This window comes from Musca autumnalis, unplaced genomic scaffold (assembly GCF_047663935.1).
Source record: "Musca autumnalis isolate F117 unplaced genomic scaffold, ASM4766393v1 scaffold_1, whole genome shotgun sequence".
In the NCBI taxonomy this organism is placed as follows: Eukaryota; Metazoa; Arthropoda; class Insecta; order Diptera; family Muscidae; genus Musca; species Musca autumnalis.
The window spans coordinates 11,612,039-11,626,410 of NW_027411644.1; the positions used below are offsets into that span (position 1 = coordinate 11,612,039).

Sequence of the window (14,372 nt, forward strand, 5' to 3'; positions counted from 1 at the left end):
TAAAAGAGAACGCCATTTTTGTACTATTTCAATAAACCACCACCATTTATTAATGTGTGTATATGTTAGAGATAGCCAGTGAGCGCTTACTGAGAGCATGTGAGCATACATTTCAATGTGTTTTACATTGAAATTTACGCTCCCTTGCTCTCAGTAAGCGCCCACTGGTGCATGTGTTTGTTTTTTTGTAGCTGTTTGCACCCAAACATAAATTTGTTTGCACCCAAACAAATATATGTTTGGGTTCGGCAAACAAATTTATGTTTGGGACTGATTGCAAACAAATATATGTTTACTGCATAATATGTTTGGGACATATGTTAGAGAGACCTTTTTTTCCTCCCTGTACCGCTCATTTACTTAAAGAGTGACACAATTCAAAAAATGCGTTCATTGAGTTAGCAATGTCCTACGACTTCTACTTTATATTGTGTCAAATTTGCATGTTGATATCTCTAAAGCTCAACGAGTTACATCTTATTTATGAGTGACTTTATGTTAAGCCTTTTCTCCAAGAGATTTCATTCATTATTTTATTCAATACAATTGTGAACATTAGGTGTGACAGACAGGGGATACTTGCTTTACTTCCAGCTGGTGAGAAATGTTTAGCTTGTGTTCCCGTTATGAAGAACTGAAGGTCAGAACAGAATCAATCGTCTCTTGCTTTGCTTATTTATAAAGGAATGCCAGAGCCTCTTTGCATATCCGCCTGCGTTCCCCTTTAGGAGGCTCTGGCATTTCTTTATAATTTGACATTTGGGAAGCAAGCGAAGATTGATTATGTTCTGTCCTTGAGAGTTCTGCATCCTCGTACATCGCTCTTATTACTCGGATTGTTTTCTGGAGTACTACATTTTTGCTTAATACTTCCCATTTGGCAGTTCGTCTGATGGCGTCGAAAGCTTTCGTGAAGTTGATGAATAGTAAGTGCGCCATTAGATTCTTCTATTATTGCGCATAGGGTGTTGGACTGGTCTACACAGCTTCTATTTGGTCTGAAGCCGGCTTGTCGTTATCACAGAATGTTTTCTACTTTCCTTTGAATTTTTTTTGTACAGGAACAAGTCTGATCATTGTATCAGTAGTCAATTATTTCGAGCTGAGGATTTTGAACAACTATAAGTGGCCCTGAATGACTACCCAAAAGATCTCAAATACCCAAAAGATCTCAATGAATTCCAGTTATTTACATATTTTATTTCCCTCGCTGTTTCATTGGCGCCCAACATGAGGCTACGAACAACGACACAAAGATTAAGCCCAGGAAAACACACAAGCTGATGACGACCATTACGTGGCATGCGAAGAAGAAGATATGACATATGTAATAGGTTAAATGTCAAAATAGCTGACCTAATGCAGTTCTTCCATCTGAGGAATATAAAAATATCTGCGGCCAAATCCACTGCCACACTGATTTCGACCACTAACTACCCCAAAATTTGTGTATAACGTTCGATAGCATGTTTAAGTCGTCCGTCCAAGTCACAACTATTTGCGATAAGATCAAAAGTAGAAACAAAGTCCTCAAGTCGCTGGCCGGCAGCACTTGGGGTGCTGACAAAGAAACCTTGTTGAACACTTACAAAGCAATAGGCCGGTCTGTGGTAAGCTATGTGGAGCCTGTGTGGTATGCTCTGTGGAAGATTATTCAAACCGGCCAGAATGCCTCTCTGTGGATAGTCCCGGTCCAAACTAGAGAGATTTCATTGAAAAAATTTCATAAAATTAGGCGTTTCTAGATCGAGTTCTATAGTTGAGTGAGAGCATAAAATTGTTGCAGTGGGGAATTCGACTTAAGAACGCCTAATTTCATGAAGTGTGGACCGGGACATAGCAACAGGGTGCCTCCTCATGACACCAGTGGACCATCTTAATGAGGAGGTGAAGGTTTTACCGCTGCATCAAGACAACAGGATATTGTCGATGCAGTACCTGCTTGGGTGTGAGTGAGCATCCCTGTCACGAATTAATGGACAAGCTTACCCCACCCAAGCACGTCAAAAGATCTTCATGATCTAGAGCAGCGTCGCCCAAGAATTTCCATCAATGTTTTAGTGTGTGTGTATGTATGAGTGAAGAAAACAACAACAACACATGATGTTTATTGTTTGTTTTTATTCACTTACACTGTAAGTGAGAGAGAGAGAAGCAAATACTGTCTTTGCAAAGAAGCTCGTCTCTGATCTAGTGACAGAGAGGTCCAAAGATATAAACGAGAATCTATAGACAAACGAGGGTATCAGGCAGGCTTGGATAGTATTCACACTGATGCAGTCGCGCAGGCAGTACAAAGATACAGTGCAAATGCCGTTCTTGGTGACCACTACCCAGCAGAAGAATGCCAGCTGCCACGGCAAAAAAAATGGTTTTAATTTTTTGAATGGTTTTAGCCCAGTTAAGATCCGGAAGATGTAGGCGCCTTAATTCATATTGGGCCCAAATTGATGCCACGGTACCCAACACATTGAGACCACACGACATGTTGCATTTGTTAAGCTGCCCAGCTAACTCCACTCACATGTCTCCTGATTCTTTATGGACGCAATCAGCCCAAGTTGCAGATTTCAGAGGAACAAGAACCTGGAACTGAAATAAATCACGAACGAACATATTTGCGTTGCTACAATAACAACAAAGAAATTGTATATAAGTCATGTCAATGGCGCCCAACGTGGGGCCATGTAACACGACCAGCAGCAGCAGCTAAGGACAACAACAACTAATTTTAATGCGACGCGTACTTAAATAAGGGGTGAGGGTCAATTGACACAGTTTACAAAACCCATCCAGGTAATGCCTTACAACGGCAAACCAATAACGTCAATCTTCCAGCCGATACTCAACAGATTTGTGTATTGGCATAAAGAGGACAATTAGCACTTTTGCAGCAGCACAAGAACGCTTCCAGTGTCAACGCGTATAGTGTTTTGAGTACGTGGACAACCAAGTTGAGAAGGAAGAAGCTAGATGATTACTGATACACCGCAATATTTGTGTATATTTTTTTTTACATTTAGTCCATATTTATATTAGGCAATTTTCCTTGGGGCAATTGTCAGTTTGATGGGGAGAGAGGTGAGGCATATGGTAATCCTTTGACTCTCAACACCCTCTCTCACCTACAAACTGACAATTGCCGCAAGGAAAATTGCCTAATGTAAATATGGACTTACATTACCATTACATTACACAATGGAGAGTTGGTCTGCGAGCCGGGCCCTCTGGACTTGATTTTAAGCCTGTTTGGGACCGTTAATTTTTATCGATTAATACTACAATCATTACCGCAGATTATAAAACAGAATATTTATTTTTTTTTTTTTTTCAAACATATCTATTTGATTGATAAAGTCAATATTTTTCCATATGACTGTATAATTAAATCAATCAATATTTGACAACGACTGATGATTATGTGTGGTTGGGTGTTTTTAATTTTTTATATACACGTGCTACTAATTACACAAGTATGTAGGTATTTAGACACATTTGTGTGTATTTTGTAAAGTAGATTTTGCACCATATTTTAAAATATTTCAATTGTATGCCACAAATCTCTTTTCACAAAAATTTTCGAAAATATTTAAAATATTCAGCAGTAATTATTTGGTTATTATTATGTTTTTTCTCCCTCTCTCTTAATGTTAATTATTATCCAGCGTTGCTATATTTTTAATTTCCTCTTATTTGTTTACGTTTTGTTTCATAAAACCACATGCTTTGTTGTGTTTCCTTTCGTGAAACAAAAAAATATTTCATCTTAATATTATTTATAAACAATAATAATGTGCTTATGTTATTGTTGTTGTATTGCGTTTATTAGCCGAATATTTTTTTTGTTATTTGTTGTTCATTTTTTGGTAAATAAATCAGATCAAAGAATACAAATACTCGCACATAGGTACATAACTAAGGAGTGGAGGAAAATTGAACAATCATTTTCATAAACAATCATAAGTATTTTAAGTATCTACGTACATATATGTGTATGTTTGTGGGTACTGAAATTACTTTTCCGACAGAAAAAAAAAAGATTTTTTAAGTTCGAAAAAAAAGAAAACTAAAATGTGTGCCACCATGTTGTGGTAGGTATGAAACCTATTTGGCATATATTATTCTGTAAAACGAAAGTTTTTGCCAACATAACTTCAAGGAGGGTGAAGCTACGCGGACTTCTGGCATGAACGAAGTATGAGTTACGACAGTTCCAAAATATTAAGTAGGTCAAATATGGCCCACGACCAGATATGTTTTTTTGTTGGCAAAAATTTGTATGCCTTCTTCCCCATACATTTAACAAAATATCCAGTTTCGTTAATTGTAATTAACTTTGGCATCACTTCCCATTCTAAAAAAGAATGCCGTAAAATTATTCTGACGATTAAAACAAAATCTTCGACATTCAACTTGAACTTGATTCGTCTTGTTTCTGATGTAAGAAAATGAAATTAAAAAGAATTTCTTGGCATTAGATACGAGTAAATGCGCTAAGAGGCAACAACAATAATGACAGCAGACACTTGACATGTGAACATTTACATTGTACACTCGAGGAAAAATATTGGTAGAAAAGGAAACCCAATTACATTTTTCATTACAGAATAGGTCGGTCATGGGGGGTAGAGCTGCATTTAGGAATGCAGTCCTGAAATGAAGAATGTTCAAACACATTTGGCCTAATACTCTGTTATATTACACTGTGCAACAGTCAATCTGGGATGTGGAAAATTCCAAGTGGGGGTGATAATATTCGGTTAGTAGATCTAAACTCCTATACCGACTAATTTAAAGGGGAAGTTTGAGTACCCCCAACGAAGTTTAAATACCAAATTTCAGTCATTTCGGTGGAATATTGAGGCAACAACGTTCAAAATACCGAAAATCGGGAGGTACCGTTCTAGGGGGCTATATGAAGGCATGGACCGATACCGTCAAAATTCTGGGGGAAAGTTTTATACCACCAACGTAGACTAAGTACCAAATTTCAGCCATTTCGGTGTGATAATGAAGCTAAAACCTTCAAAATACCGAAAATCGGGAGGTACCATTCTATGGGGACTATCAGAAGGCGTGGACCGATACCGACAAAATTCTGGGGGAAAGTTTTATACCCCTTAAGAAGACTACGTACCAAATTTCAGCTATTTTCGTAGGATAATGATGCTAAAACCTTAAAAATACCGAAAATCGGGAGGTACCGTTCTATGGGAGCTATATCAAAACGTGGACCGATATATCCCATTTTCAAGACAAACCATCATGCAAGTAATAAAAACTTCTGTACCAAATATTGAATCTCTATCTTTAAAATTGCGAACTGTATCTTGATTTCAACAGATAGACGGACGGACGTACAGACGGACATCGTTAAATCGACATAGAATTTTATGCTGATCAATAATATATATAATTTACAGGGTCTCCGACGAATATTTCGATGTGTTGCAGACGGAATGACAAATTTAATTATACCCTCCATATGGTGGAGGGTATAAAAATTGACCTGAGAATTAAAAACCCTTTTTGGATTTTGATTTACTACTTTGTACTGCCTGTGCATGCTATCCAAGCCTGCCTGATAGGCCTATTTAGGGGCTTCGTTTGTATCTTTGGCCCTCTTTCTAGATGATGAAGAATCTCTCCTGATGTGCCTGTGGGGCTGGCGTAAACCTGTTCACTAGATTTTGACAGGGATGCTCACGGCGATAACACACAAGGAGGTACTGACTGCATCGATAACATCTTGTTGTGCTGATGTACCGGTAAAATCTTCATCTCCTTATGAAGGTGGTCCACTGGTGTCATTCATAGCTTAGCACAAACCGGTCTTTTGCTTTCTAAGCTTTTTTTATCAGCACTGCATTGCAGCCGATCAGCGACTTTGGGGTCTTGTTCTTACTTCTGATATTGTCGTAAATACCTATGGCTTGGAGAGAAGTCTCCCTTGTCCCTTATGGGATGTTTGTGGAACAATTATTATGGCATGGGCGGACTACTTAAATAGTCCCAATATTTTGGGTTAGTTTCTGGTCGGAATCAGGACATCATCGACCGATATGTTCAAGGGGAATCTCATTTCAGCCGTCAAAGTAGTGAAGCCGTACGCATTACGATCCCCGCCTCGGGGAACACCCTGTTTCACTCTACGCGTCTTAGATAGATCATAAACCCAATGTCATCGAATAGCTTAGTACGGTTGACGGTGTCGAAGGCTTTCGATAGGTCAAGAGCTACCATGACTGTTCGATGAGGTTTAGTCCTCGACTGATATAAGTGGATGGGAAACTGTTCCTCATCATGTGAAGCAGTAGTGCCTCTAGAATCTTCGCTACTGGCGACAGGAGACAAATAGGCCTGCATGTTTACCCCCTGCTGGCATTTTTACCTGGCTTCAGCAGGGGGACTACCTTGCTAACTTTCAAGTACTTGTCAAATACTTATCCAGTTGCTTAGGTATTACCATTGAGATTGCGGGTGGACCCTACGTTTTGAATGGTTTTGCGTTTCGATGACATCTGCAACATCGCTTTTCGTAAATTGCGGTGTTACCTCCTCGGCTGAGATGTCTCCTATACGGCGTTGGACACTCAACCCTATCACTCTCGATAGTACTTTATAAAACTATCGGTTAAAATAAAAAGCACAATGCTTCGGATCCGACACTTATACTTAAATACTCAGGAAATGTCGCCAACATTACTGAGGGGTATTTTGCCACCGCTGAAAAGTGTTTGATGTTGACTGGCCGGGGAATCGCACCCACGACCTTTAGCGTGCAAGGCGGGTGTGCATACCATTGCACCATGGTGGCACCCTTCGAGGTTAATGTCTCTAATTCTTGGGTCTCCAACCTTCGTATGACGAAGTTCTTCACGCTCATTTGCTAGTTCCGCCGCCTCTTCTGGGAAATTTGGTTTAATTTTTTGGTATTCGACCAGCATGTATGTAGCGAGCGACAGCAGTTGTGATGATGTCCCGGAAAACTATCTGAAATGCCCGAGGATCTGTGGGAATGGACAGATCTCTGAAGCGGTGATTGGTAAAATCTCTGAACCTTTGGCAATATTTTCCATGGTTCAGAAGCTTGTGAAGTGGGATGGTCTGTCAAGGGAGGCGATGATAGAAAGGACACGTAATTTATCAGCCGGGTGTCACAATTGTGATATTTGGCATGCTGTGACAATCTCCTACTATCCTTGTAGGAGAAGGAATGCGCAGCTTTCTTAAGCGGTGATCTGTTAACGCAGTGAGGTGGTCTGTTAACGCAGAATATGATAGGAAGTTGGTCTGAGCCAAGGGAAATGACCGGTTACCAAATTTATCGAACCAGATGTTATAATGGCGACGTCTGGCGACGGTGAACGAAGACACTAGTCGTAGGAAGGTCGTTGACACCCCAGAAGACCATTAGAAGGTCATGAAATCTTTAGAAGGTCTTTGACGGTCTTCAAAGGGTCTTTAGAAGATCATGATATCTTTAGCAGGTCTTTTGGCCCAATAAGATCTTTGGAAGGACATAAGACCTTTAGAAGGACTTTTGGCTCAAATAAATCCCTTAGAAGGTCTTTGGAAACCAAAAGACCTTTTGAAGGTCTTTGAGAACCAGAAGACCTTTAGGAAGTCATAAGACCTTAGGTCTTTGGAATCCAGAAGAAATTTCGAAGGTCTTTGGGACATAGAAGACCTTTAAAAGGTCATACGACTTTTAGAAGGTCTATGGAAGCCAGAAGACCTTCAGTAGGTCATGAGACCATTAGAAGGTCCGTTGGACGTAGAAGATCTTTTGGTCCCATAACAGCTTTACAACATAAGAAGCTATCAATTTGTTCGGCCCTCTGGTCATTGCCTAGGACGGAATGCCAAAAACCCATTAAAAGCAATATACACTTTTTGCCCTCTAAAAGCGATCTGATATCAGGCATATAACCTTTAGAGTGTCTTTGTGACCTAGAAAACCTTTCGAAGGTCTTTTAATCCAAATAAAGCCTTTAGAAGGTCTTTGGAAAACAAAAGACCTTTCGAAGATCTTTGAGATCCAGAAGACGTTTGGAAGGTCATAAGACTTTTAGAAGGTTTTTGGAACCCATGAGATCTTTAGAATGTCTTTGGGACCTTTAAAAGGTCTTTTGGTCCCATAAAACATTTAGCAGGGTATGAGATTTCTAAAAGGTCTTTTGAACCAAATAAATTCTTTAGTAGGTCTCTGAGACCCAGAAGGCCTTTAGAAGGTCATAAGCCTTTTAGAAGTTGTTTGGAACCCAGAAGACCTCTAGAATATCATGAGATCTTTAGAACGTCTTTGGGACCTTTAGAAAATGTTTTTGACTAAATAAATTCTTTAGAATGTCTTTAGAAAGTCATAAGACTTTTAGAAGTTCTTTGGAACCGAAACAACTTTCGAAGGTCTTTGGGACCCAGAAGTCCTTTAGAAGGTCATGGGACCATTAGAAGGTCTTTGGGACGTAGAAGACCTTTAGAAGGTCATGAGACCATTAGAAGGTCTTTGGGACGTAGAAGACCTTTAGAAGGTCATGTGACCTTTAGAAGGTATTATGGCCCCCATAAGACCTTTTGCAGAGTATAAGACTTTTCGAAAGTCCCTTGGTACCAAAATACCTTTAGAAGGTTATAAGACTTTACAAGATGTTTGTAACACATAAGCCCTTTAGAATGTCTTTGAAATCATAAGAACTTTAGAAGGTCTTAAGACCTTTAAAAGATCCTTGGGACCTAGAAAACCTTTCGAAAGTCAGGACGTCTTAGGTCTTTGGATTATATAATATAGGTACCCAGACATATCTCCCAGATTATTTTGGAACTCATAACTTTTATGAGTTTGGGACGTAGAAGACCTTTAGAAAGTTATGGGGCCTTTACAAGGTCGTTTGGCCCCATAAGACCTTCAGGAGGGTATATGAATTTTCGAAGGTCTAATAAGACCTTTAGAAGTTCATAAGACCTTTCAGAAGGTCTTTTGGATCTAGAAGACCTTTAGGAGGGGTGTAGAAGACCTTTCGAAAGTCTTTTGCCCCTATAAGACCTTTAGAAGGTCTTAAGACCTTTAGAAGGCCCTTAGGACCTTGAAGACCTATGCAAAGTCATGAGACTTTTAGAAGGTCTTTGGGTTATATGAGATTTGTTATGCTCAGACATATCTTCCAAATTATTATGAAACTCAATGAACTCGGATATAACTTCCAAAATTTGTTGAATATGACTATATATGTCCAACGCTGAAAGCGTTAAATTCCGGCCGAAGGCCGCCATTTACATCACCTTTCAATGTTTAAAAATTTTATAAGCCAAAAATGTATACGTAGACATTTGCGGTATCTATCCAAGGAATTTAGTTTCTAATCCCGGCCGAAGGCCGCCATTTACATCACCTTTCAATGTTTAAAGATTTTATAAGCCAAAAATATATACGTAGACATTTGCGGTATCTATCCAAGGAATTTAGTTTCTAATCCCGTGCGAAGTTCTTATAATGCAAGAATACCACTTCGTCGTAGTCGTAGTCCTGGTACCTTTGATGAAATTTTCAAAACAATCTTCGAACAGACCTTAATTATATTAGGCTGTGAAAAGGTTGGACCAATGTCAGTCACTCTTTTCGATAGTTACTGTCCCGACTAGCCGGTTTAGATTGTCACCGTTGGGTTGTGGGGCTTTTTGACCATTATATCTGGAAGTATGGGTTTTTAAAGATATTTAGAAAGAAAATGAGGGGAATAAACCTCGATTTTTAAAAGGACCCAAGGGAGGATTTTTTTTAAAGATTTTCAGGAAAGTCCAATGAAGGTAATTAAAGATACATTTTTAATTTTTTTTGAACCGAAAAATTACAATAAATGTAAATTTTCATAACATTTGGAAGTCCAAGCGAGGACAATGAAATTTTCAATGAGTGGGAAAAATATGAATATTTTTTAGTAGGAACCGTTTTTTATGTTTTATAGAAGAAACTAATGAGTGCAATAAACAAGGAAAAACAATATTCTTTGAAGGAATTTTGTACCACGTAAAGCTCATGCCCATGAACCTGTCCGAGTAGAACCTCTCCTTTCTTCTTTTTGTTGCCCAGTGTAATTGTAAAACAAAAAAAAAAAAAAAAACAAAAAAATATTAATTAGTCTTGTTTGCTTACAAACAGAGATGTTGACAATGAAAAATGAATTTTTTATTTATGCCTTGATCGGAAACGAAGCACACATTTTTAAGATATTTTTCGGCTGTATGGAGTGGGGCAAAAAACAGTGGGGATTTCCACCAATGTGGCTAAGATCGTTTTTCTGCTTTTTTTGCCAAATACATTCAAAATTCATTCACTATCTAAAAAGTTGGAGGGAGGGAGGGTGGAGGCACTGACATGGGAATTGTTTTGTTTTTTGTTTGTTTTTCGTTTGGATACAAACAACGAGTGCATGATTATGTTAAAGAGGAGCACAACAAGAGAAAACAAAAACCAGAAAAACAATTGTTTGTTTTGTTCCCTATGACGACGATGACGCCTATAATAATGATGATAATGATGTTGGTAGTGGTGGTGATGGTGATGATGCAGGTGATGACGCTTAGCTTACCTTTTTAGATGAATGATTGTTTTTTTTTTTTCTTTTTCTTTGCGAGAAGGATGTTGGCCATGCTCGTGTTGTTGGTGCTGCCTGCTGCTGCTGATGTTCATTGGCTTTATATTTTCTAATGCTTTGCCATCGCCACTTCTTGTTGGCTTCTTGTCTGCTAAGAATGCCAAATTTTTTCATCTCCTCTATTCTTCTTCTTCAGCAATCATTGTGCAAAAGCGTAACCAAAATAAAAGGAATGCCAATCACAAACTGAGGTTTTATTTTTATTTGCTAGCAATTTCATGTAGTTGTTGCTGCTACCGTTGTTGTTGTTGTCTGTTTTGATATTATTATATGATCAGCAGTATGGCCGTTCAGTTAGGGGTAACAATTGCGAGTACATCAAGTATTTTTGAGTGTTGCTGTTAGTGCGGTCGTGTTAAAATGATTTTCATTTCCGTGCGCTAGGCTAAAACTCGAAAAAAATCGTGTGCGGGTGTGTGCGTCTGTTTTTTTTTGATCACTTCGTTTTGAAAAAATGGAAATTTTAAGGGCAAGTTATGTGATTTTTCCATAATGAGTGTTTGGGGTTTAACCTTTAAATAAAGAAGAAGAAAAAGATAAATGTTGAAAGAGGAAAATATTTTGCAATAACCAAAGAAAAGTGGTTATGTGATCACCTTAAAAAAAATAAAAATATAATTCATAATTGGTCTGTTCCTTTACATTTAAAAATGTTAAAAGTGGCAAAAGTAGCAAAAGTTGTGAACTGCTCTCAGATCAATAGTATGCTTACAGCAAGTAAAGGAACACTTTTCGGGTAAAAAGCGGTAAAACTTGAAGATTCTTGCACGTAAAGGAACAGAGCTAATTTTAAAGAAATTTAAATAAAATTTATAAAAAAAATACAAAAAATTTGAAATTTAAAAAGTAATCTAAATACCCAAACCAAAATGAGTGAAATATGGATGTATGGTCCCGATTATGCGGACGATGACAACATCATCGAGGAAGAAGAAGAGGAGGACTACTATGAATTGCCTCCAGTAATAACATCCACCTTTCCGCCCATACCAGACATCGAAGATGGAACGGAAAAAAGGCACCAACGTTTGGATATTAAAATTACATTGAAAAAAGTTGAGGTAAATAAAAAGAATTGTAAATTAAATAATTGCAAATTTCGGTGTAATTGAAGAAATAAGACAAAGCAACCAATAGTTTATGTTCAAGGATGGGTCATATCGGTCTACTCCTTTGGGTACCTTTCCCACAAGAGTTCAACATTTTTCGCTAAAATGGTGCACATAGAAACTTAAGAGGGTGTAAACTGGTTTTGATCCAAACTTTGCACATCGCATTATTTTCTCCAGACATAGCTTCGAATATGGACTATATCGATCCATTTCTTCATGTACCTCCCACACAAAATTTAAATTTTTGCTCAATTTTGCACCGTGGTTCTCTCGGGCCCGGTCCTCGTAGAAGATCCCCATACGTGGCTCCTGGGGTCTAGTAGATGGGCCTAAAAGCCGTCTACTGTAGAGCAGATAGGCCCAAGGGCCGTATACTGTGGAGTAGATGGGCCTAAGGGCCGTCTACTGCAGAATAGTTGGGCCCAAGGGCCGTTTAGTGTATAATAGATGGGCCTCATGCAGTGAGGTACTCTCGGCCTTGGTCCTCGGAGAACATCCCCATAGATGGCTGCTGGGGTCTAGTAGATGGGCCTAAGAGCCGTCCACAGTAGGGCCGTCTACTGTAGAATAGATGGGCCCAGGGGCCCTCGACTTTAGAGTAAATGGACCCAAGGCCGTCTACTGTATAGTAGATGAGCCCAAGGGCCCTCGACTGTAGAGTAGATGGGCCGAAGGGCCGTCTACTGTGTAGTAGATGGACCCAAGGGCCGTCTACTGTAGAGTAGATGGGCCCAGGGGCCCTCGACTTTAGAGTAAATGGACCCAAGGGCCGTCTACTGTATAGCAGATGAACCCAAGGGCCCTCGACTGTAGAGTAGATGGGCCCAAGGGCCGTCTACTGTGTAGTAGATGGACCCAAGGGCCGTCTACTGTATAGTAGATGGATCCAAGGGCCGTTTACTGTATAGTAGATGGGCCCAAGGGCCGTCTACTGTAGAGTATATGGGCCCAAGGGCCTTCGACTGTAGAGTAGATGGGCCCAAGGGCCGTCTACTGTATATTAGATGGCCCAAGGGCCGTTTGCTGTAGAGTAGATGGCCCAAGGGCCGTTTGCGGTAGAGTAGATTGGCCCAGGGGCCAATGGCCCTCGGCTGTAGAGTACCAGCTGTAGAGTAGATGGGCCCAAGGACCGTCTTCTGTAGAGTAGATGGGCCCAAGGGCCATCTACTATAAAGTAGATGGGTTCAAGGGCCGTCTACTATAAAGTAGATGGGTTCAAGGGCCGTCTACTGTAGAGTAGATGGGCCTAGAGGCCATCAACGCTGGAGTTGTAGAGTAGATGGGCCCAAGGGCCGTCTACTGTATAGTAGATGGGCCCAGGGGCCCTCTACTCTATAGTAGATGGGCCCAAGGGCCGTCTACTGTATAGTAGATGGGCCCAAGGGCCGTCTACTGTATAGTAGATGGGCCCAAGGGCCGTCTACTGTATAGTAGATGGGCCCAAGGGCCGTCTACTGTATAGTAGATGGGCCCAAGGGCCGTCTACTGTATAGTAGATGGGCCCAAGGGCCGTCTACTGTATAGTAGATGGGCCCAAGGGCCGTCTACTGTAGAATAGATGGGCCCAGGGGCCCTCGACTTTAGAGTAAATGGACCCAAGGGCCGTTTACTGTACAGTAGATGGGCCGAAGGGCCCTCGACTGTAGAGTAGATGGGCCCAAGGGCCGTTTACTGTGTAGTAGATGGACCCAAGGGCCGTCTACTGTATAGTTGATGGGTCCAAGGGCCGTCTACTCTACAGTAGATGGGCCCAATGGCCGTCTACTCTATAGTAGATGTGTCGAAGGGCCCTCGACTGTAGAGTAGATGGGCCCAAGGGCCGTTTACTGTGTAGTATATGGACCCAAGGGCCGTCTACTGTATAGTTGATGGGTCCAAGGGCCGTCTTCTGTAGAGTAGGTGGGCCCAAGGGCCATCTGCTATAAAGTAGATGGGTTCAAGGGCCCTCGACTGTAGAGTAGATGGGCCCAAGGGCCGTCTACTGTATAGTAGATGGGCCCAAGGGCCGTCTACTGTAGAATAGATGGGCCCAATGGCCCTCGACTTTAGAGTAAATGGACCCAAGGGCCGTTTACTGTATAGTAGATGGGCCCAAGGGCCGTCTACTGTGTAGTAGATGGACCCAAGGGCCGTCTACTGTGTAGTAGATGGACCCAAGGGCCGTCTACTGTATAGTTGATGGGTCCAAGGGCCGTCTACTGTATAGTAGATGGGCCCAGGGGCCCTCTACTCTATAGTAGATGGGCCGAAGGGCCCTCGACTGTAGAGTAGATGGGCCCAAGGGCCCTCGACTGTAGAGTAGATGGACCCAAGGGCCGTCTACTGTATAGTAGATGGGCCCAAGGGCTGTCTAATGTATAGTAGATGGGTCCAAGGGCTGTCTAATGTATAGTAGATGGGCCCAAGGGCCGTCTACTGTGTAGTAGATGGACCCAAGGGCCGTCTACTGTGTAGTAGATGGACCCAAGGGCCGTCTACTGTGTAGTAGATGGACCCAAGGGCCGTCTACTGTGTAGTAGATGGACCCAAGGGCCGTCTACTGTGTAGTAGATGGACCCAAGGGCCGTCTACTGTATAGTTGATGGGTCCAAGGGCCGTCTACTGT

General features: G+C 40.9%; 2 protein-coding genes across 2 annotated transcripts in view; one reads left to right on the forward strand and one right to left on the reverse strand.

Moving 5' to 3' along the window:
* The window catches only part of atms (RNA polymerase II-associated factor 1-like protein antimeros), a 62,630-nt gene extending 51,907 nt beyond the window's left edge, over window positions 1-10,723 (reverse strand). The window contains exon 1 of the mRNA XM_073966028.1: window positions 10,590-10,723. The gene's annotated coding sequence lies outside the window, so the exon portion shown is untranslated. The remainder of the gene's footprint in view (window positions 1-10,589) is intronic.
* Window positions 10,724-10,733: 10 nt separating this feature from the next.
* Window positions 10,734-14,372, forward strand: part of LOC141393046 (organic cation transporter protein) — a 149,925-nt gene continuing 146,286 nt past the window's right edge. The window contains exon 1 of the mRNA XM_073966009.1: window positions 10,734-11,716. Within this exon, the coding sequence (XP_073822110.1) occupies window positions 11,525-11,716 (192 nt within the window). The 5' untranslated portion in view covers window positions 10,734-11,524. The remainder of the gene's footprint in view (window positions 11,717-14,372) is intronic.